We start from the raw sequence: 23,668 nt of genomic DNA on the forward strand, positions 1-23,668 counted from the left end.
TATAAAATAAAAGAAAATTATAATTAACTAGATTTTAGCACCGCCGCGATGCGGCGGCATCGCAGCTGGGCTTACAAAATAAGACATAACAAAAAACACGTTTATTTATTGACCAAATGTTGAATGACTATACATAACAAACATAGCCTATGCGCGCTTTATTTGTTAGTTATGACAAAGTTTGTACACTTAATTAGTTAACATATCCGAAAACCTTATATCATTGATTTCTAATATAAATTATAACAAAATTTACAATCAACAATCAATAACTAAGTCGATCAAGGGCCATCATGTTGCAACGGGGTTGTTAAACATTAAAAAAAATATAGGTAAAAACGTTGAACCACACAAAGACGTTGTGACACGTTAACTCACGAAATTTTAACAATGCTCATAATTTACGTGATGAGAATAATTTTGTCAACTTGTTAGCATAAAGTCATGGTTTTTATTTCCTTTCTCAAATACAAATTCAATTCACATTTAAAGAAATTAATTATATACTATAACTTGACATTTCTCAAGTGTGCGGCATGCACCTAGAGAAAAAAAGAAGAGTTGCCTAAAATTTGAAATTAAAATTTTATTTTAGAAAATATTAGTGACTTATAAATGCCATTGCTCAATTTTGATAAGACCACTCATAGTCGTGCCCAAGAGAGCGTTTTTTTCACCGGAAAACGCCTAAACACGCCGCCCCACCACCCCCCAGGGTGTGTTTGGCCGTGTTTGGATGAATTTGTTGTTTTGGCGTTGTTTAAATAACACTATGGGGGCAATGTTTGGGCCAATCAGAGCTATCTTCTTTAGGGTTTGACCAATACCTTTTTTTGTTAGTTTTTTTTATTTTATTTAATTGTTTACACACTTTTAATGTAACACCCACATCCCCACTACAACCATTTTAGAAAAACGCCCAATAATGCTCCTTGCTGACTGTACTGCCATATGACGGAAAACGCCCAAGGGTGGGACATTATTCACCCTTACCACTACGCATGGTCTAAGTATGTTAACACCTTGGAAAAAAAAACCATGAACACCATACCATACCGTTATCACTGTTCTCAAAATTTATTGAGATTTGTGTCACAAATAACTGAAAAAATGGGTTGGCATTGAGATATGGAATTGTCAAACTAAATATTTTTTTGATAATCATCTTCAAGTCGAAAAATTTACGATCAAGTCATCCATTTTTCTCTCTTTTTTATCTTTCTTTTGCACCTTTGCTTTCTTAGTTTTCTACTTATAATTAAAAAACAAATAACTATTACATAACTATTGATTCTATTCTTCTCTTAGAATAAAAGTTTTGATTAAATAACATTGAGCACTTGGAGCCCATCAATTTTTAAAAGCGATTTATTTTCTAGATATTCCATCACAAAATAACAATTTCCAAGATAGCCACGGTTCTTTGACTTTTCCTTTACGCAACAATGAACTAAATCCCTAAAACCCTTTCAGTTTAAACAACACCAAACAAAACCGTAAGGGGCCGTTTGGTTCGCGGAATGTGTGGGAATTGGAATTTGAATTGTAATTTGATGGATTCCTTTGAAATCCATAGATGTGTTTAGTTGATAAATTATTAATGGAATTAGAATTTAAAAATACCTAAAAAGACAAAATTACCCCTAGTTATAAACAATTGGCAAAAGTTTTGAAAACAACTATCTTAGATAAATATTCAAAAAAATTCTAAAAAATCCAAAAAATTATAAAAATTCTAAAAAATCCAAAAAAAATTCAAAAGTATCAAAAAAATTAAAAAATTTAAAAAATAAAAAAATAAAAAATCTAAAAAATAATAAAAAGTTCAAAAAATTATAAAAAATCAAAAAAAATTCTAAAAAATAAAAAAATTCTAAAAAATAATAAAAAATCCAAAAAATCCTAAGAAATATTAAAAAATCTAAAAAATAATAAAAAATCCAAAAAATTCTAAAAAATCAAAAAAAAATTCTAAAAAATAATAAAAAGTTCAAAAAATTATAAAAAATCAAAAAAAAAATTCTAAAAATTCTAAAAAATATAAAAATAATAAAAATTAAAAAAATAATAAAAAAATAATAAAAGATTCAAAAATAATTCTAAAAAATCAAAAAAAATAATAAAAAATAATAAAAGATTAAAAAAATATTAAAAATCAAAAAAATTCTAAAAAATAATTAAAAGTTCAAAAAATTCTAAAAAATCAAAAAAATTCTAAAAAATCAAAAAAAATAATAAAAAATCCTAAAAATTCCAAAACAATCTAAAAAATAATAAAAAATCCAAAATGTAAAAAAAATTCTAAAAATTAATAAAAAGTTCAAAAAATTCTAAAAATAAAAAAATTTTCTAAAAAATCAAAAAAAATCTAAAAAATAATAAAAAATCCAAAAATCCAAAAAACCCAAAAAATTCAAAAAAATCCAAAAAATCCTAAAAAATCAAAAAAAATAATAAAAAATCCTAAAAATTCAAAAACAATCTAAAAAATAATAAAAAATCCAAAAATTCTAAAAAAATCAAAAAATTCAAAAAAAATGATAAAAAATCGAAAAAATATAAAAAATCGAAAAAAATCAAAAAAAATTTTTTTTTTTATATTTAGAATTTTTTAGATTTTTTTATTATTTTTTTGATTTTTTAGATTTTTTATTTTAAAAATTTTTTTTTGGTTTTTTAGAAATTTTTTTGGGTTTTTTAGATTTTTATAATGTTTTTGATTTTTTTATTTTTTGAGTTTTTTAGAATTTTTAAGTTTTTTATAATTTTTTGGATTTTTTTAATTATTTTTTTGATTTTTTGTTTTTTTATTTTTTTTTTTTTTGATTTTTTGAATATTTTGGATTTTTTATTATTTTTTAGAATTTTTTTGGATTTTTTTTTTTTGACTTTTTTGGATTTTTTAGAATTTTTTGGATTTTTTTTTGAATTTTTTAGAATTTTTTTGTTTTTTAAAATTTTTTTTATTTTTTTATTATTTTTTTTATTTTTTAGAATTTTATGGATTTTTTTTATTTTTTAGAATTTTTTAGATTTTTTTGGATTTTTTATTATTTTTTTGATTTTTAAGAATTTTTCATTTTTAGAATTTTTTAAATTTTCTTTTTTTATTTTTTGGATTTTTTTATTATTTTTTTGTTTTTTAGATTTTTTTTATTTTTTAGATTTTTTTTTTGGGTTTTTTTAGATTTTTTATTATCTTTTTGATTTTTTAGATTTTTTGGATTTTTATTATTTTTTTATTTTTAGAATTTTTTTATTTTTCAGAATTTTTTGGATTTTTTAGATTTTTTTATTATTTTTTTAGATTTTTAGAGTTTTTTTATTTTTGAGAATTTTTTGGATTTTTTAAAATATTTTGGATTTTTTATTATTTTTTTGATTTTTTAGAATTTTTTATTATTTTTTTGATTTCTTAGAATTTTTTTATTTTTTTCGATTTTTTAGAATCTTTTTGTTTTTTTATTATTTTTTGGTTTTTAAACAAAAATGAAAGAGGCAAGGGGTTATTTCCGTAACTTTAAAAACATTCCCGTGGTTGTTTAAACTTTCCTTTGAAATTTAGAAAGAATCTGAATTCTATTAAATAAGGAATTTTGTTGGAATTAAAATCCAATTCCCTTCAACTAATTTGTCCAACCAAACACACAAAGGAATGGAATTCAAATTCCATTTCCCTTGAAATCCTATGGATTACTCGCATGATTTACCCGTTCCATTAGCTAGGATTCTTATAGAAACAACTATGATTTACCCACCACTATATTCTACTAGTACAACCATGATTTACACATCATCAACTTCTATCACAAACACAATTTACACATAAACACGATTCTATACATGTTTAACTAAACTGATTCAAAACAAACACATTTCCCGCTATTCAAATCTCAAACACCCTTAGCTTTCGAGATCAATAACAACATTTCGAGAATCGTCTTGCTTTACTCCGAGACGGACTTATCCACCGTGTTTCATCAACGGAGATCGGAGACTGATGAAGATGACATGAGTCAGAGTTAGATAATCAAACGGTGGTGTTGTATGAGGTTAATATTTGATTACAGAATTTGTTATGTTGATTTTACAAATAATACAGAAAGATCAGAGCTTATTGATGTCTATCACAAGGGTAATTCACCACTGTCAACAACGACGACACTGGTTTTAGGTGTACCGCTTTGTCTCCCTTCACCTTCAATCTTGTGAACAACATCCATTCCTGATACCACTTTACCGAACACAACATGTCGTCCATCCAACCTTAAAAGATACAAAAAGAAAAAGCTCAAAAAGAGAGTTTGACTTTTTCGGGTACGAAAGACATTCTCATTTCAGCTTCAAAAATTGATACGATTTTGTTTAAGAATTTTCAAGAAATGTGAAACCCATGTGGAACCGCATAACAAGTGGTGATTAGAATTGTTTGGGAGTTAGATTTATAAGAAATACCATATCAAATTTGGAATTGGAATATGCTGAGTTTGACCAAAAAGGTCAAACTGGAGAAAGTAAGATTACCAGTTGGTTATAACCGTGGTAATAAAAAACTGAGAGCCATTTGTGTCAGGTCCGGCATTCGCCATAGACAGAACTCCTGTTCAAGTCAAGAAATGACCGTTTAGTCCAAGTGATAAAAACTGCAAACTAGTCAATTGTTCTTATTCAAATGACAAATAATACGAATTACGAAAATGTGCAAAAAATAGCATTTTGGACAAAAAAAAATGGAATTGAATATGCCAAAAGAACTATCACTTGGCATGAACCATCAAAAATCCATCATTTTTTCACTTTTGCAAGAACTAAAGGTGACAATATTGACCCGTTTACCAACAAATGGGCCAGTTTGGGTTATGTTTTATCTTTTAAAAGGTTAAGCTTAAAGATTTGACTAAAAAGGAAATGTGTGGAAACATAAAACCTCCTAATTCGCTTTATTAATAGATTTAAACTATTGTGGTTATATTGTGATTTTTCTAATCATTTTAAAAATTAATAATTTTTTAGTTAAATGCCATTTTAGTCCCTGTGGTTTGGGTCATTTTGCCAGTTTAGTCCAAAGGTTTCATTTTTCACCTATGGGTCCAAAAAGGTTTCACCGTTGCCATTTTAGTCCACTGGGTTAACTTCATCGATTTTTTCTGTTAATGAGAAGGCCAATTCGGTCATTTTATATGGCCGAATTGCCCTTCTAGTTAACAGAATTACATATAAAATGACCGAATTGACCTTCTCGTTAACAGAAAAAATGGTTGAAGTTAATCCAGTGGACTAAACTGGCAACGGTGAAACCTTTTTGGACCCACAGGTGAAAAATGAAACCTTTGGACTAAACTGGCAAAATGACCCAAACCACAGGGACTAAAATGGCATTTAACTCTTAATTTTTTTTAAAAAAGGTGCTTTTTCCAACCCGCCAATTAAATATTAAAAAAATAGGTGATTTAAACTATTGTGGTTATATTGTGATTTTTCCAACCCGCCAATTTTGCCACCTTTAGTGAGACCAATGCTTTCATTAAAACAAAATAAGGTTAGGTTATCATATTGAAGCATAACCTTACTAAAAGGGATTAATATTTTTATCTACCACTAGAGCTAAAGCTACGATTTTTACCAGGTTCGGTGTGTTTCAATTCGAAATTTTCATCAGCAAACTTTTCACCGTAGATCGATTCTCCACCGCGCCCATCACCACGCGTAAAGTCACCTCCCTGAATCATAAAGCTTGGAATAATTCTATGGAATTTACTCCCTTTGTAATGGAGCGGTTTTCCACTCTTCCCGATTCCTTTTTCCCCTATAAAAAGGAAATTGTTATGAGTTAATGAATTACAGAGTATAAAACTTAGTAATAGAATCAAAAGTTATCTTGTTACCTGTGCAAAGAGCTCTAAAATTTTCTGCAAACACAAGAATTTGTTAACTGCCTTTTAAATTAACAACCATAAAAACATACAAAAATAATACTGATTTAGCACGCGCGCTTGTCATACCTACTGTCTTTGGCACTGTCTTTCCATAGAGACCCATGACTATGCGTCCTGAAAGCAAAGTGTTCATGAATAGAAATTAGAAAACATCCTATGAAGTTTCACGCTAGTGTCAAACAAACAATATTCCAACCTATGTTGTTAAAAGCTCACTAAGCGCGCGTCTAGAACTGAAAAGGCGCCATTTCAGGCCAAATTCCAGTTAAAAATAATCTGACACCCCTAAATCAGCCAGGAATTAACCTAAAACATCCTAAACTAGCCCTAAACAAGTCTAACCCCCCCCCCCCCTAAAAATGGTATTTTATACTATGCACCTAGCTTAAAAAAAGCCTCGTTTCTTACGCGCCTTGGTTTAAAAAAGCGCAAAGCAACACAAAAGCGACAAGGTCTAAAATCAAAGCGCAAATCGCAAAAGCGGAAGGCTTTTCGTACGCGAGGCGCAAGGTGCTTATATAATTTTTTTTATATATATCCTATAGGTTTTTAGCATCCCTTACCCTAAATATAGTTATAAATAAGGTTAATATATCATTTAATGTATAAATCACTTAAATGTACAACCCTTTTAGCAACATGTATAACACTTTAAAACACTAAACCACCTTTTGTACAAGAAGCGCGCACCTCAATGGAATTTTTTTCCAAAAAAGCTCGCTTTTTGTGCGCTTTTGTACAGAGCTCGCCTTATGTCACACAAAGCGCATCTCTTTGCACCTGGGGTCGCTCTGCGCTTAAGCGCGCTTAAGACGGGCTTTTTAAAACCAAGTAAGCGCCTGGCGCCTAGGCTCTAGGCTACGTCTATACACCTTGACAACATAAATTCCAACTTAGGGTATGTTTGGCAAAAGTAGTTGATGGCTGGTGGCTAGAAGCTGGTAGCTAGTAGCTGTAGATTTTTAGATATATTTGGTGTTTGGCAGAGTAGCTGGAGCTTTTAATAAAATGTATAAAATGACCAAAATGGACATAACTAAAAATTTAAAAAGTTTGTGCATTAAAAAGTTCATTATCTTTAGAGGTTAAAATAGTCATTTTTTCCCTTAAAGCTTGTAGCTCCTTCTAAACGCTACTAGTTGGAGCGTTCAACCAAAAGCTTCAAGCTCCTAACCTAACCTAAAAACTTCAAGCTAGTTCAACCAAACAAGGCTTTTTATTGAGTAGGAGTTTTTTTCTTAAAAGCTTAAAGCTAGAAGCTCCTAAAAGCTACATGCCAAACATAACGCTAATACAATGCGCACATCAAAACTTCTATGAAACACATGTGATTGATTCTATAGCCCATTAGCCCAAGAGTTGATCAACCCTCATATAACAATACGAGGTATTATGCATTCACACAACTTCTTGATCAAGATATTATTAATTTTCAGTAATTTTTTAAAACAATCACAGTCATCATCCAATAGATCTTAGGTTATAAACACAGTAAATAAATTTAAAGAATACAGATTATAAAACATACCCATGGGCTTTCCATCAATCTCCACATCAAAATAAACCTTGTGTGTAACTTCATCATGTTCTCCACCTGACCCCTTTACCTAATAACCAACCATTAATGCACATGCATTATAAACCTACATTATAAACCTACAAACCCTAATTAATATCATTTATATCTCAAGCAAATAATACCTTGCGATTGAGCTGAGATTTCTGATCTGAAGCAATTCCACTATCGCTAATCCGATTCTGTAATAAGCAATTAAGATCAGATTGTAGCAAATTGAATGGTTTTAATTAATGGGTTATTAAGGATGATTTACCAGAACGATAACTAGGGTTCCGAAGAGAAGTAGAGCCCAGAGTACGACAGCCGGAGTAATTTTGCTTCTGGGCGGCATGGTTCGTCGACAGATCTGGGGTTTGGGTTCCACCGTAGTTGAGTCTTTTTCCGATGGGTCATTAATAAAAATCAAAACGGTCCTACCATACGAACACCCAATTTTGGAAAAATAAAAATAAAAATAAAAAAATTGGTTGAGATTACGAAAAAAAAAATTCATTAATAGAAAATCAAAAGGGTCCTACCATATGTAATTACTCTTCAAAAATCTATATCTATACTATATAATAAAAAAGAAACCACTTTTAGAAAACTTGTTATCATATTAGACCATCTCTTAAACATAATTGTAATATTAGTTCAATCTCTTCTAATTTATTATATATAACCCTTCTACTAAATATTATTTAGTTTAATATCTTATATTATAGATAATCCTCCTACTAAATGTTATTAGTTTAATATCTTATGGATAATTATTAGAGTTAATTGCCAAAATCGTCCCTCAGGTTTGGGCATGTTTGCCATTTTCGTTCAAAATGATTTTTTTTTACCAAATAGCCCCCCACGTTTGTAACTTTTTGTCATTTTCATCCAAATGCCTAACTGGGTTAGAAACAATCGTTTGATGAGGGTTTTTTTTTTAAATTTCACAAGTACAGGGCCTGAAATGTAATTTCCTTTTAAACCTAAAACCATTACCCTCTGCTTTCTCTGTCTACAACCTTCAAAACAAACCATCAACTACCACTCACACCGTTACTCACATCCACCGTGTAATGCTCATAAATAGATATAAAACTAAGATGTATCGACCAGTACCCATCACTATATGCCTTCAATGAAACCTTTTATGTATCGACCTGTACGTAATGAAATACATTAAACTGAACATATTAGCTGAACTCATATTACAGTTGGGTAGATCATAAACAAAAAAAAGCTAATTTGGTTTAAACTGTCATCACACTGCAGCTAAATGGAGTGGTTACCGGTTTCAACCTTTCACGTTTTTGGGATACACGCATACCTCAGACAGAAAATAAACAAGGAAATTCGAAGTAACTAACAGAAACCATGAATCAAATGGAAATTCCAATAATTCTAAGACTACCTAGGACATGATTATATTTGGTTTCATAAATTTGTAAAATTAGCACATGATGATATTCTGTTTACAAAATATAATGGAGAGGGATACGAGGAAATAGAGGAAGTAAACATGAAACTAAGAACACTTAGAATGTGATATTCACATGTTTTTTATCAACAAGCAAAAATATGTTAAAAATAGGTATATGACTGTAATACTCCAGAGCATATAAGTATAATTCGTCAAAACGGAAGTTAAAGATACCATGATAGGCCTATGTATAATTCTACAATTTGTTTTACATGTAAATTTTTACTTTTATAAAGTTAGAGTTTAAAAAGAAATTACATTTCAGGCCCTTTACTTGTGAAATTTCAAAAAAAAAAATCTCATCAAACGGTTCTTATAGATATAATTTTTTATTATTTAATATATAAAATTATATTTATTCAACCCGTATAATAAATGATGTTTTTAAAGATATATTATTTTATTATTTAGTATATAAAATTTATTTATTCAACCCCGTGTAATACACGGGGTTATAAGCTAGTTACTATACTATTGTAAAGTTACGAAATAAAAAAAAAATCATTTTCCAATTAAACGTGGAAAAAAATTTCTCCTTCACTTCTTACATTAAGGGTATTTCGTATGTCAAGACAATTTGGATTTGATCCTTATACTAATCTTAATATGCGAAGTGAGGAAAGTTTTTTTTTTCATCTACTTAGGTATGATGTTTAATTGCAAAAAAAAAAAAAAAAAAATCCATGTATTTTTTCAAGTAGAGTAATTATGTAATTGCTCTAAAGTAATTAGTAATTATACTACTCTAGAGTACTAGTGTAAAAACACGAATTTTTTTTTTTTAATTTTATGACAAAAAATACGTGTTTGACAAGATGGGAAAAAAATTTTAAAAATTATCTTCTTCATTTCTCATGTTAAGCTCAATTTGTTTGTTAAGACTAAGGGCGAGCATAAAACCAAAATAACTGAATGAAACAAAACCTGACAGTTCGGTTTTTGGATTTTTAACAACCGAAAATTTGGTTCGGTTTTCAGATAACCATTTTCAATAACCAAACCAAATTGATAAGTAACAATAGTAAGCCCAGTCCATATGTTACTAAGAATTGCTAATTTTATTCTTGGTTGTTAAGTATTTGCAATAAGAACATTAACATCTTTATTTATCATTGAAATGATTTATCCATTGTTTACAAGAAATAACAAAATTTAACATAAGAATTAAATGATTTTCAAAGTATTATAAAAGAAAACGTCTTAATAAAAACTTTGGATAAGCATTAAATAGATTAGAAGGTTAGTTTTGTGTGAATAATATTAATTAAAAAGGCTAAACATATTAATTTAAATGTAAACATCTAAAACAGATTATTTAACTTTGAATTATACTTATTATTTTTTATTCTTACTTAATTTGTTTCAAAAAACGAAAAACCAAACCGAACCTTTGCTAAAACCAAATACCAAAACCGAAAACCACCTTTCGGTTGCGGTTTCGATTTTACCCGTAAACCAAACTTTTGGTTGCGGTTTCGGTTTTACCAAAAAAAATGAACTGTGCACACCCCTATTTAAGACCCATTTGTACTGGAACCTAACCCCATAAATATATACAAGACTCGTATATTTGTGTACTAGGCTATAGACCCAAGTGGGTTGAATAAACCTTCTGGGGTAGCCCAGTTGGCTAGCCTCACCCACCCTCTCCCTAGAGGTCCCGGGTTCGAATCTTGGTGTCCGCATACCCACGGCCAAGCTCTTCGCTCTCGGTTGGGTATTCAGACCCAGGCAGCTATGAGGCTAAGCTAGCTTGTGGAGTGTGATTACTCCAGCGGTTGGGAGGACCGTGGAATATCCCCCCCCCCCCACCAAGTGGGTTGAATAAATAAAATATATTAAGTAAGTTAAAGATGATAAATATCATACTAAAATTGCTTAAAACCACCCATAATCAAGAAAATTTCAAAGTTTTTTTCTTTGAAATTTAGAGAAAAGTATAATAATTTTGAAATAAATTTACCCATATTAAGATGTTAATATATAACGGATAATTATTGCTAATTATTATTAAATACATAAGTTAAAGCTTATAGTTTAGAGGGCTTGAATTATAGATAATTTGAAATGGAACACTAACATGAATAACATACTGGTACTTCTAAATGTTAAACATCAGCTTGAGCATAGATTTCATTAATGGTTTTCACTTTAATATAATATTTTATGTTCTTTTGTGTTTTTGTGATAAGAACAATAAACTTTAAACATTTTTAAAATGGCCACAAAAATTTTATACTCTGAAGTTTAATGAATTTATTTCTTTGGTTTTTTTTTCTTTCGGTTGTTATACAGAATGTCATTAACATAATAAATCAAACCAATATCGTTCGAAATTGAATTCCCGCTGAATCGCACAGGGGATGTTACTTCAAATTATATATTTGTTACTGTTAATAACTAAAGCAAAACAAATTTGTCCCGATAGTTTATCTCACTGATCAAATGTAAGCTCAAGATGCTATATAAATATCCTCTACAATAATTAGAAATAACTTAATTATTATTGGTCATAAATTAAAATGTAAGTTAAGGATTATATAAAACTTATTTTAAATACTCATTTTTATTTATTAATTTAATTTAAATACTCATTTAATTATTTATCTGTTTATAATTTAAATATTTGAATGGAAAAAAAGAAAACAAAAACAAAATCCATGAATCTTTAAAAAATAAAGTTTAAGAAATTGGCGCAAAGTTAAACCAGGATAATATATAACAATTATTTATATTTATATATTATTAGATATATCAATAATTAATAATAACAAAGATTAATCTAATATATTAATCTAGTACTAAATTAACATAAAATTTAATTTAAATGCTCATTTAATTATTTATATGTTTATAATTTAGATATTTTAATAAAACAAAGACAAAATCCATATGATCATTAAAAAATAAAGTTTAAGAAATTAACATAAAGATAAATTAGGATAATGTATAACAATCATTTATATTTATATATTATTAAATATTTTATATTATATATTAATAATATTAAAGATTAATCTAATATGTTAATAGTATTAATTTAATATATCTAATTCATTAAATATGAGAATGCTACATGGCATTAGATGGAAATAAATGAAATCAATGTTTTAAAAACCGGTTTTTAAGCTATGTCCCATTTCTACCGAGGCGCGGGCCCCGTTAAGACAACATAGTCCTTGGGACAGAAATGGGGCGGGCCTGCGTCTTGCGGGTGTGTATTAACCGTCTGTTGTGAAGTACACCTTTCAAAAAAAATTGTACCGGGTTAGGTGCAGAAATGGTTCAACCGGTTAAAGCGGGTTGTACCAGGCAGTTCAACCGGGTTGACTAATTAACCCCATAAATTCACAAAATACAATTTTACTCAAAAACTAATCCAAAACTATATCATTTCATAATAAAAAATATTTTAAAAGTTAAAGCATAATAAAAAATAACCCAAAAATTCACTATTGTTACCATTTTAGGCGCTAAGTTTTTCTAAGAACATAAATCGTCACCTTTTTGTGCCCATAAAAGATTAAAACTCCAAATTTTAACCTTTGGCCCGGTTATGGTATACCGGTTTAAACCGGTATAACCCAAATTACCGGCGGTACAACTTCCTTACTGTTCTCTCAGTTTACCGGTATGATTCGTGCCGGCTAAGCTTCCGACATCCGGTTTAACCGGTTCAACCGACCGGTATAAACCGGTTTTTAAAACATTGAATGAAATAAGATAATGCCACATGGCATTAGATATATTTCTCTATTAGTCTAACTTATAATAAAAGACTCCAAATAATGCCACATGGCATTCTCTCCTTCATCCTCATAATTTTTTTTTATATTTTTAATAAATTTCTTTTAATATTAATATTAATTAATAACCAATATATAAATATCACTTATTTTTATCCTTATTTTTATCTAAAATTAATAAATAACTTTAATTTTGCGATTTAGACCCTTTGTTTTTTACTTTTAACCCAAAGTTTTTCATCTTTTACAATTTAATCCCAACTCCTTTTTATTTTCAATTTTGGTCCACCGTACTTTTCATCTTTCCCAAGTTTTTCGTTTTGTTCTAAATTTTGTGACTTAACGCACCGCAACGTGCGTGTGGGGTTCAACATTTTTTCGTATATTTTTTCCCGTTTGACTGGCCCGTCGCGTCACATCTATGTTTCTGCGTTTGACATGTTCGTCCAACACGCGGGTCCTGGATGGACTTAGGAGCTGTTTGGCAACATCTGAATGGTTAAGTGTTGAACCAGTAAGAGGTCTAAACCACTAAGTGCTAAATCAGCAAGAGGTCTGAACCATTAAGAGCCTGTATAATGCTTAACCGTTCAGAGGCAAATGTCTGACCAATTCAGATTAGAGGTCTTAACCATTCAGACTCTGTATAAATCTTAACCATTTAGAGGCAAATGTCTGAACCATTCAGACATTTGCTCGTGAAACAAACAGTCTGAACCATTAAGTGCTGAACCAGTAAGAGGTCTGAACCATTAAGAGCCTCATTACGAGGTAAACAAACAGCCCCTTAGTTATTTTTTTCTATGTTTTACGTTTCGGTTTAATTTCTCAGCAACGAGCGTGCGTGATTCAAAGATTTTACGTCTGTTTTTCGCTCGGCGTTAGTTTTTCCCGTTATATTTATTTTGTTTTTACGAGCTTTTCCGGTGTTGGTGGTCGCTGACAATGGTATAGTATTCCTACTACTTAACACAGTTTTATGACAACCACTGCAACGCAGGGGCTTAATACTAGTATTAAATAAACTAGATAAGTCGTATAATTCTTGTAAAAGGAGATTAATTTATAGTATAGCCTAATAAAAGTTATGTATGTAATAATAAGAATAAATTACACAAGTTGTCCACTATTTAAATACTATTGTAATCTATATTTATATTTATACTATTGTAAAAATACATCTCTTTCAAACAAAATGGTAATTTCCATTTAATTTTAGGACACCTTACAAAATCTTTTATGTGTTTAGTCCAAATATTTATGCATAGTGCTATGTAAATTACATTTTTATCCTTTTGTCTTTTGACTAGCCACCACATTCATTTGCATTCAATTTTAAAGTATCTAACTATCTATCAGTTATATTTATTAAGACATTTATATATCATACATATATTTAGTTTGATGATAGATGATCAATAGAAAATACATTTTTTTTTGAAAATTGAACTTCATTAGAAAACGACACACTTGATCTCCAAGGAGGAGATCAAGCAGCCCTAAACCATTACATCATATCACATTTACACCATTGTTCCCAAGTACATGTTCAATTCCTATTTCTGTGATTGTACCACATGTAGCCGTAAGTCTTCACATCTGCAATAACCTCCGCAATTTTAGTCTTTTTGTCATTAAAAATACGATCATTCTGGGCCTTCCATATCCTCCAACATCCTATAATCATCAAGCCTTGAACCATTTCCTTTGTCGCCGAGTTGAGCCGCACGTTCTTGTATATCTCCGTGAGGTCTTCTAAATCGAACACATATAAAACTGGAAGTCTGCACCACGTCGATATGGCCTGCTAAACTGCATTCGAAAAAAACAACTCGTGAAGATATGTTCCGCTGTCTCGTCGCTGTCGTCAGAAAAAATGCAATTGTTATTCTCCAATTGAATATTTCTCTTGATCAAAGCAACTTTAGTCGGAAGTCTTTCGAGCAACGCCCTCCACATAAAAACGTTACATTTAAGAGGAATCCATTTGCACCAATCAAATTGAGCCGCCATGACTGGAACATCCGTTGACGTAATTCAAGCTTTAATATTTGCCACTGAAAAGTCTGACCCAGTACCATGCCACAACCATGAATCTTTCTTTTCAGAAAGCTTCACTGCCGTAAGCATATTAGAACAATCCGTCAATTCTAAAGTTTCTTCTAAAGATGTCGGATCATGCTTCCATCTCCACCCAAACACTCTAGCACCTCCCACCTTCAAAAGTCGATCCGACACCTTACAATGTTTTTCAGATTCAAGCGTGTAAAGATTAGGAAATCTCACTTTTAAAGGTTGCTCACAGATCCATGGGTCCATCCAAAATCTAATTGTTTTGCCATTCCCTACATCAGCTCTAATCAAGGAGTTGAAACCAATACCTTCCACTTCAGTTGACGACCCAATCTAACTACATTATACCACACACCTTTATATCTACCTTGAGCCGGGAATATATCCCAATTACGAGCCGAAACATGAATCGCATCCACCACTTTTCTCCACAAAGCATTATTCTCGCTCTTATACCTCCACAACCATTTCAACACCAATGCGTTATTAGAGTCCTCCAACCTATTTAAACCCAACCCACCTTTATTCTTTGCCACAACCACTTTATCCCACCCTACCCAATGCATCCTTTTCACCTCGCCACTACCTCCCCACAAGAATCTCTTCATTTGCGCCTCTAACTCCATAATTATTTTTTAGGAGCCTTATATAGAGAAAAATAGTAAGTTGGTAAGCTCTCTAAAACCAACCTGATTAAAGTTAATCTTCCACCAATGGATAGAACATATGCTTTCCATTTAGATAAACGTCACCGAAAATCTCCTTAACCGGTTCCCAACTAAGGATCCGATTCATGTTCGCTCCTATTTTAATACCTAAATACACAAAAGGAATGTTACCCGCCTTACACCCCATACATGCCGCCATACTTTTTGTATCTTCCGATCCAACCCCCATACCGTATAATGTAGATTTGTGAATATTAATACGAAGGCCCGAACATAAATAAAATATTCTCAACATTCTCTTCAGATTATTAAAGTTGAAAGTTGACCATTCCCCCAAAATCATAGCATCGTCTGCATATAAAAAATGATTTACCTCATGACCACCATTCGGGAGACGAATACCATCAAAAGCCCAGATGTCACTTGCTTTTTTGAAGATGTTAGACAATGCCTCCATCACTATTACAAACAAGAATGGCGATAGAGGGTCACCTTGACGGATTCCTTTCTTGCAGTCGAACTCAAAAGTAGGAGCACCATTAACAAGCACCGACGACCTAGCTGAAGCCAAAATACCTTCCATCCATAAACACCACCGCGCAGGAAACCCCAACTGACGAAGCATACATATTAAAAAACCCCAATGAACATTATCATACGCCTTCTCAAAATCTATTTTAAAAATAAACATCTCCTTCCCTTCTTGTCTTGCCCATGCCATTATTTCATTAATCATCATCGGCCCATCCAAAATATATCTACCACTCAAGAAAGCTGATTGTGTTTCTGACGTGATACTCCCCACTACCTTTCTGAGCCTATTCGCCAGAACCTTAGAAATCACCTTACTTGTCACTCCTATGAGGGTTATTGGTCTATAATCTCCCAATCCCGAAGGCGCCGAATTTTTAGGAATCAATGTTATGAATGAATATCCAACTCCCCGACTTATGGAACCAGTTTCATAAAACTCATTCATAATATTCATAAAATTAGCTAAAAATATACTCCAAAATTTTTTGATGAACTTAAAATTAAATCCGTCTGGGCCCGGTGCTTTGTCATCCCCGCAACCAAACACCGCTTCCTTAACTTCGATTTCTGAAAATTGAGACACTAGCACCTCCACATCGACTTCAACTAACCTCTTTAAGCCTTGACCCTGCAATGTCGGCCTACAAGCCATGTCCTCAACGTATTTCAACTTAAAGAACCGATGTACTTCTTTCTTGACTTTAGATGCCTTTGTCTCCCAAATCCCATTGATTAACAGTCCTGGTATACTGTTACTTGCCTTTCTTTTGTTAATGAGACCATGAAAATATCTTGTATTATCGTCCCCATCCGTTGCCCATTTACACCTAGATTTTTGCTGAAGATCTTTATACTTGAGATCTTCTATCTCTTTGTTGGGAATAGAAGAAAACTTTAGTGGGCCAAGTGATGTTGGGATTGAAAGTAAGACTGGGGAACAACAAACTAAAGATAAATTTCTAACACCAAACCTCAATCAACAATTGCAGTCAGAGTCCTCTAGACTTAATGTGGAAGTCAAACATGGTGACGATATGAACAAGGGTGAGGTCGATGGTTCAAGCAACGTAATAAATCAGCGCCAAATTGATGATGAAGCTGCTAATACGGTGGAGTTGGGGCGCCGATTGGGAGTAGGAAATATTGGGGAGTTCCAACAGCAGGTAATAGATTCCATTGTTAAAGAAGGGTTACAATCGGTTTTACTATGAATTTTTTGACTTTAAATGTTCGTGGTTTGGGAGTTCAAGCTAAACAGGGGTGGTTTCGGGGTATGAGATTAGGACAATAGATTGGGTGCGTGTTATTTCAAGAGACTTTGTGCAGTATGGTGGTTTCAAAGGACCTTGAGGGATTTTGGGGTAGAGGTGGGTTTGATTACGGGTTTGTTGAGCCTAAAGGTCGATCAGGGGGTTTGGTTACGATATGGGATACAAATGTGTTTGATCTGCAGGTCACGGAGAGAAGTCGGAATTATTTACTTTGTTCAGGTTTGATTAAAGGAAGCGGTGAGGTTATTAACATACTAGGTTAGAACCCCGTGTATTACATGGATTGATTAAATATATTTTTATATAATAAAAAAGTTACATCTTTAATTACCCGTGTATAACATGAGTTGAATAAGCACATGTACTACAGGACTTGAATATGGTACAAAGAACTTTGATATACTATTTACATATTAGAACATTTCACTTTGTTTTTTTTTATTTTTCTATTATTAGGTTATAAAATTGTGTATTACAAAAATTATACCATTTTACTTTTTTGTTTTTTTAATTTATTAATAGGTTAAAAACGTGTGTGTTACATGTGGTCGTATCAATAAAATATTAAATAGTTATTAACATTAAGTGTAAAAAAATAAAAATAAAAAGCCTCAGGCCCTCAGCCACCGCCATTAGAGACTTTGAGTATGAAATGAATCTATTCAGAATTCTAAGAAACGCAAATTTTGCACCCAAATGTACATTTAGTCCATTAAATCCACTTATTTCCTCTTTCTCCATTCATGACCCATTGCTTTGTACCTAAATATTAGCTTTTATTCTTCCCTATTTAATACATGTAATCTCAATCAAGTAATCAAAACTAAAGAGGAAAACAATTACAAAGAATGATATGCACTTTTCAATTTGAATTCACACACAGAACTAACGTGAGGCTATCAACCTGCAAATATGGCTTGTTTGGCATTTAGTCAGCGAAACGCGGGCTGGATCTCTCCTCCAAGTGGATGTTGATAGCTCAGAATGAAAAGGGTCTTGCTCCATGTGAATGGCCCCAAAAATTTAAGAGATCCAATTGTGTTTGGACTGCATCTCTGGTGAAAACTGTGACAACCCTCATAATTTCATGTATCCGTATAATTCATTTATGTTAATTAAAGTGCTTGGTGACTGTGTTGAATTACTTAACTGTTTCCTAATTACTGTGTCATACTTACATGTGTTCGTTAACGTACTAGGCTTGTGCAGAAAATTTGACTAAATGGTCCTGAATATTCTCCTATGTGTTAGGAATTAAAAGTGTTACAAAAATATATATAATAGACACTTTACGGAATAATTAAACCCTTTAACGAATCGGTATCAAACCGAACAACCGGACATTACCCGAGACACCAAATATTTGTCAAATACATTGTTGTATTTATTTTCGACTAGGCATGATCCCCGAACACCCTAACACCCACTAACTTCTCTAGTAAATAACACATATAAGCATACACTTGAGATCTAACTTGGAATTGCAACTTAGTTACAAAACTTGCAACCCCCCCCCCCCCAACCGAATTCGGTCACCCCAAGGGGACCCACAATATTTTACACCATGCCATAATCTTGTCCTAGATTATATTCTATTTGTTTATTGGATTGATTGCTTGAAGATCTTGCCAAGATATTAGATCAATCCTTAAAAAGCATGGCATGATAGATTTCATATCACTTCACAAAATACACTCTCTCACTCATCTCTCCTCTCCCTCTTTCGGCTCCACCCCAAACCGCCACCATCACCACCACTTAAACATCATCATCTTCATCAATATCAAGTTCCATTCAAGCTTTGAAGGTGATTCAAGAAGGTTGCACTTGTGAAGCTTCAAAGGATCTTTGTTCTTCTTGTTCATCATCATTTCTTATCACCTTCTCCACTAGATTTTCCCTAGCTTTAAGCTAGTAGTAAGTCTCTGTTTAACCCTTGTTCATGTCTATTTTGTATAGTTAAAAAGATGTAGTACGTTAAATCTACAAGAACACTAAAAGGGTTTAAACAAGAAGATGAACATAAAAGTTACATGAAGATTTAAATGATGAAATGTTGTAGTGAACATGTTGTTGATTGCTTGATGATTTACTTGTTAATATTGATGTTAAATGTCGTTATTATTCGCCGAACATGTTAACGGAATCAATCGAACATGCGTTAGAGAGTAGGAAACTGAAAACAGAAAGCTGTTTAGTGATTACAGCCAACTTCAGTTGGCTGTAACCAGACCGTAACTTAACGAAAAACTGATTTTCTGAAGTCTAGATTTATGTATTATGAAATACGGTTCTAATGGCACTGGAATCATAACTTTTGGACTTCGTTACTATTTTTAAAGTGTCGTTTTGTAACAGCAGCTAAAGCTGCATTTTTTCTGCTGAAATTATGTGTTATATTCTTCATCATAACTTGAAACCTGAGTAGAACTAGGTCACGAAATTGGTACTGTAGATGGACACTGATGTCGTAGCAATTTTCCCACTGGAATTTCATCAATCCGACTTACAATGAATTTTTAATGAATTATCCCGTGGACTGCAGTCAGAAAGTAATGAATCTGATTGCAGTCCGGAAAATGAATTTTTATAAAATATTGGTGATGAACTGGATCCCGAGATTTTACACAATAATATTTGGATCGTTTAGTAAATTCTATAAAAAGTTGGGAATTTTTGAAGTAAGATAACTATTTGATTAAAATCCCCGAAAACAGCCCAGTTTTGAATATAAAAGCTGAAACGACATAAGTGGTGATTTGTGTGTCTAAATGTCGGGTAGGTTATCTGAGAATAATCTAACATGTTATATGTCAATAAAAGTGTTATGTACAATGTCTTATGCTTGCTTATGAATGGGAATAGATGAGAAGTTTATATGGGCATAAACCGTTAAAGTGATGCATGTTATGTGGTAGATGTGTGTAGGAACTTTGTGCTTATTTGAAGTCACTAATAAACTAAGTGGTAATTATACTAGGACGTGATTGACCGACCTTGACTATTAGCTATTTTTGAGAGTCAAACCGAGCAACCGAGGTGAGTTCACACACTTTCTAAGGCATGGGATTCCCGGTGGTTGGGAATGGGTTAAAGAATTTAAAACGGAATCTACATATCCTCCTTGGGTAGGATATGTACGGCCATCCTCCATAGGTAGGATGCCAATATTAATCATGCGTATTCTCCTTGGGTAGAACTACGTACGTTCGTCCTCCTTGGGTAGGACAACAACCTTAAACTTACTAGACAAAACTCTATCATGAAGTCCCTCAATTTATATCGACTTAATCGCCGAGGCCAATGGCGAGCAGGTCAACATGCTCAGCCTCCTATGTGCACGTTCAAAACATTCATGGATTGCCGACCTAGTACTTTCAGCGGCACAGAAGGAGCTGTAGGCCTTCTTCACTGGTTCGAGAAGCTCGAGTCTATTTTTGAAATGTGTGAATGCCCTGAAGATCGTAGGGTGAAATATGCTACTGGAACACTCGAAGGCGCTGCGTTAACCTGGTGGAAGGCACAGGTTCAACTACTTGGGTTGGTGGTTGCTAATGCCACCCCATGGAACGGTTTCAAAGAACTAATTAAAGAAGAGTACTGCAGTCGTGATGACATCAACAAGCTGGAAGTGGAATATTTCAATTTGAAGGTGACGGGGTCTGAGATCGAGGCATACACGAAGAGGTCAAATGAGCTAGCCATCTTGTGTCCTACTATGGTGGACCCTCCCATCAAACGCATTGAGCTGTACCTTAAGGGCTTGGTGCCAGAAATTCAAAGCCATGTAACCTCAGCTAATCTTGGCACCATACAGCAAATCATCAAGTTGGCTCATCGCCTCACCGATCAGGCAGTTGAGCAGAACAGGCTGCCCAAGCGTATTAGCGCTACTACTTCTGATGCCCCCAATGATAATAAGCGCAAGTGGGATGGAAATTTGGGCAAGGGTTCTGCTTCAGCTCAATCCCAGCAGCGAAAGACAGACGAGTACAAGAGCCCCAGTCAGCAGTCTTCTGGGAATCAAGGTCAGGGTGGGTACAAGGGAAATCACCCTAAGTGCAATCGATGTAATTTGCACCATAGCGGGCAGTGCAACAAGGGTCGTTGTCAGCAATGTCACAAGCTGCGTCATAAAGGCAAAGATTGCAGGAGCCCACATCCTGCGAATCAGAATCGCCAACAACAACAATAAGCTCCACAGAACCACCACCAGCAGCATCAGCAGGGCAATAAAGAATGCTTTCAGTGTGGCGCTGAAGGCCACTTTAAGAGGAACTACCCTCAGCTGAAACAGAATCAGAACAACCAAGGAAACGGGAACCACAATGGAAACAAAAATGGAGGCAACAACGGAGGCAACAACGGAGGTAACAATAATGGCAATGGCGCCCGAGGTCGTGCCTTTGTGATTGGTCAGGGTGATGCAAGGAACGATCCCAACATTGTGATGGGTAAGTTTCTTCTGGACGACTTCTTTCTTACTGTTTTATTCGATTCGGGTGCTGATACTAGTTATGTGTCCTTAAAAGTTAGCCAAATGCTTAAGCGCACTCCAACACTTCTGAGCACCAAATACACGGTAGAAATAGCAAATGGTAAAAGTCTTGAAGCCACACACATAGTTAAGGACTGTAACCTCGTCCTAGCTGGTCAGACTTTCTCTATCGACCTTATTCCTATCGTCCTGGGAAGTTTTGACGTCATTATTGGGATGGATTGGTTATCCCATCAGCAAGCGGAAGTTCTTTGCAATGAGAAGATTGTCCGCATCCCTCGTTCTGGTGAAGAACCCCTCGTAATTCATGGCGACAAGAGTGGTGCTGTTGTGGGCATCATCTCTTTCCTTAAGGCCCAGAAGTGTTTGCGAAAGGGCCACACTGCTATTCTAGCCCTCGTTTCTAATACATCCTCGGAAGAAAGGAAGATAGAAGACATTCTTATTGTACGTGATTTTCCTGAGGTATTTCCTGAGGAATTACCTGGTCTTCCGCCTCATCGACAAGTCGAGTTTCAAATCGAGCTAGCTCCTAGAGCAGCAGCTCGTGCACCTTATCGACTTGCTCCGTCAGAACTTGAAGAACTGTCCACGCAACTACAAGAACTCTTGGAAAAGGGTTTTATACGTCCTAGCTCTTCGCCCTGGGGAGCTCCAGTCTTGTTTGTGAAGAAGAAGGACGGTACTTTTAGAATGTGTATTGACTATCGCGAACTTAACAAGGTGACCGTGAAGAATCGTTATCCTCTCCCACGCATTGATGACCTATTCGACCAGTTGCAAGGGTCGAGTTTCTATTCTAAGATTGACCTAAGGTCAGGCTACCATCAGCTGAGAGTCCGAGAGGAGGACGTCTCCAAAACAACATTCAGAACTCGTTACGGCCATTATGAGTTTCCGGTTATGCCTTTCGGATTGACGAATGCACCTGCAGTTTTCATGGATCTCATGAACCGAGTGTGCAAGCCTTACATGGATAAATTCGTCATAGTCTTCATCGACGACATCATGATCTATTCTAAGAGTCGGGAGGAACACGAGCAACATCTGCGGCTTATTCTGGAACTTCTTCGAAAAGAGCAGTTGTATGCCAAGTTCTCGAAATGTGACTTCTGGCTTCACGAAGTTCACTTTCTAAGCCATGTGGTAAACAAGGATGGGATTCATGTGGATCCATCTAAGGTTGACTCGATCAGGAACTAGCTTGCACCCCACACACCAACAGAAATCCGCCTATTCTTGGGATTGGCAGGGTACTACAGAAGATTCATCAAGGATTTCTCTAAGATTGCGCAACCTCTCACTTCACTGACTCAGAAGGGTGTCACCTATCGTTGGGGTGATGCCCAGGCATCCGCTTTTCAGCACTTAAAGGACAGACTTTGTAGCACGCCTATCCTCTCATTGCCCGAAGGCACAGATGATTTTGTGGTTTATTGCGACACTTCCATCCAAGGACTTGGTTGCGTGTTGATGCAACGTGACAAGGTCATTGCCTACGCATCGCGCCAACTTAAGGTTCACGAAAAGAACTACACTACACACGACTTGGAATTGGGAGCAGGTGTTTTCGCGCTTAAGATATGGAGACATTACCTGTACGGTACCAAGTGCACCATTTACACCGATCACAGGAGTCTCGAGCATATCTTCAAGCAAAAGGAGTTAAACATGCAACAACGTTGATGGGTCGAACTCTTGAACGATTACGAATGCACGATCAAGTACCATCCGGGCAAGGTCAATGTTGTGGCCGACACCCTCAGTCGAAAGGATACTATACCTAAGCGTGTACGTGCGTTATAGCTTACCATCCAATCTAGTCTTCCTGCCCAAATTCGTGATGCTCAGGTCGAAGCATTGAAAACAAAAAAACATCAGGGCTGAGTCCATACGAGGATCAAGGC

General features: G+C 33.8%; 1 protein-coding gene across 1 annotated transcript; it reads right to left on the reverse strand.

Annotated features, from left to right (window-relative positions):
- Nucleotides 1-3,785: 3,785 nt before the first annotated feature.
- LOC110872723 (peptidyl-prolyl cis-trans isomerase CYP20-1) lies at nt 3,786-7,930 on the reverse strand. Its single transcript, XM_022121587.2, has 8 exons — nt 7,769-7,930; nt 7,638-7,694; nt 7,465-7,543; nt 6,003-6,050; nt 5,886-5,909; nt 5,624-5,806; nt 4,525-4,600; nt 3,786-4,266 (listed from the first exon to the last, which is right to left on the reverse strand). Exons 1-8 carry the CDS (start codon nt 7,844-7,846, stop codon nt 4,128-4,130), a joined length of 684 nt encoding a protein of 227 aa, XP_021977279.1. The 5' UTR covers nt 7,847-7,930; the 3' UTR covers nt 3,786-4,127.
- Between the last annotated feature and the right edge of the window lie 15,738 nt (nt 7,931-23,668).

Source organism: Helianthus annuus, chromosome 8 (assembly GCF_002127325.2).
Source record: "Helianthus annuus cultivar XRQ/B chromosome 8, HanXRQr2.0-SUNRISE, whole genome shotgun sequence".
NCBI classification, from domain to species: Eukaryota; Viridiplantae; Streptophyta; class Magnoliopsida; order Asterales; family Asteraceae; genus Helianthus; species Helianthus annuus.

Coding starts and splice junctions, on each gene's coding strand:
- LOC110872723 (XM_022121587.2), bottom strand. CDS start 7,846: ATGCCGCCCAGAAGCAAAATTACTCCGGCTGTCGTACTCTGGGCTCTA. Junction 5,910..6,002: donor GACAGTGCCAAAGACAGTAG/GTATGACAAGCG, acceptor TTGTGTTTGCAG/AAAATTTTAGAGCTCTTTGC. Junction 5,807..5,885: donor TTTTAGAGCTCTTTGCACAG/GTAACAAGATAA, acceptor TCCTTTTTATAG/GGGAAAAAGGAATCGGGAAG.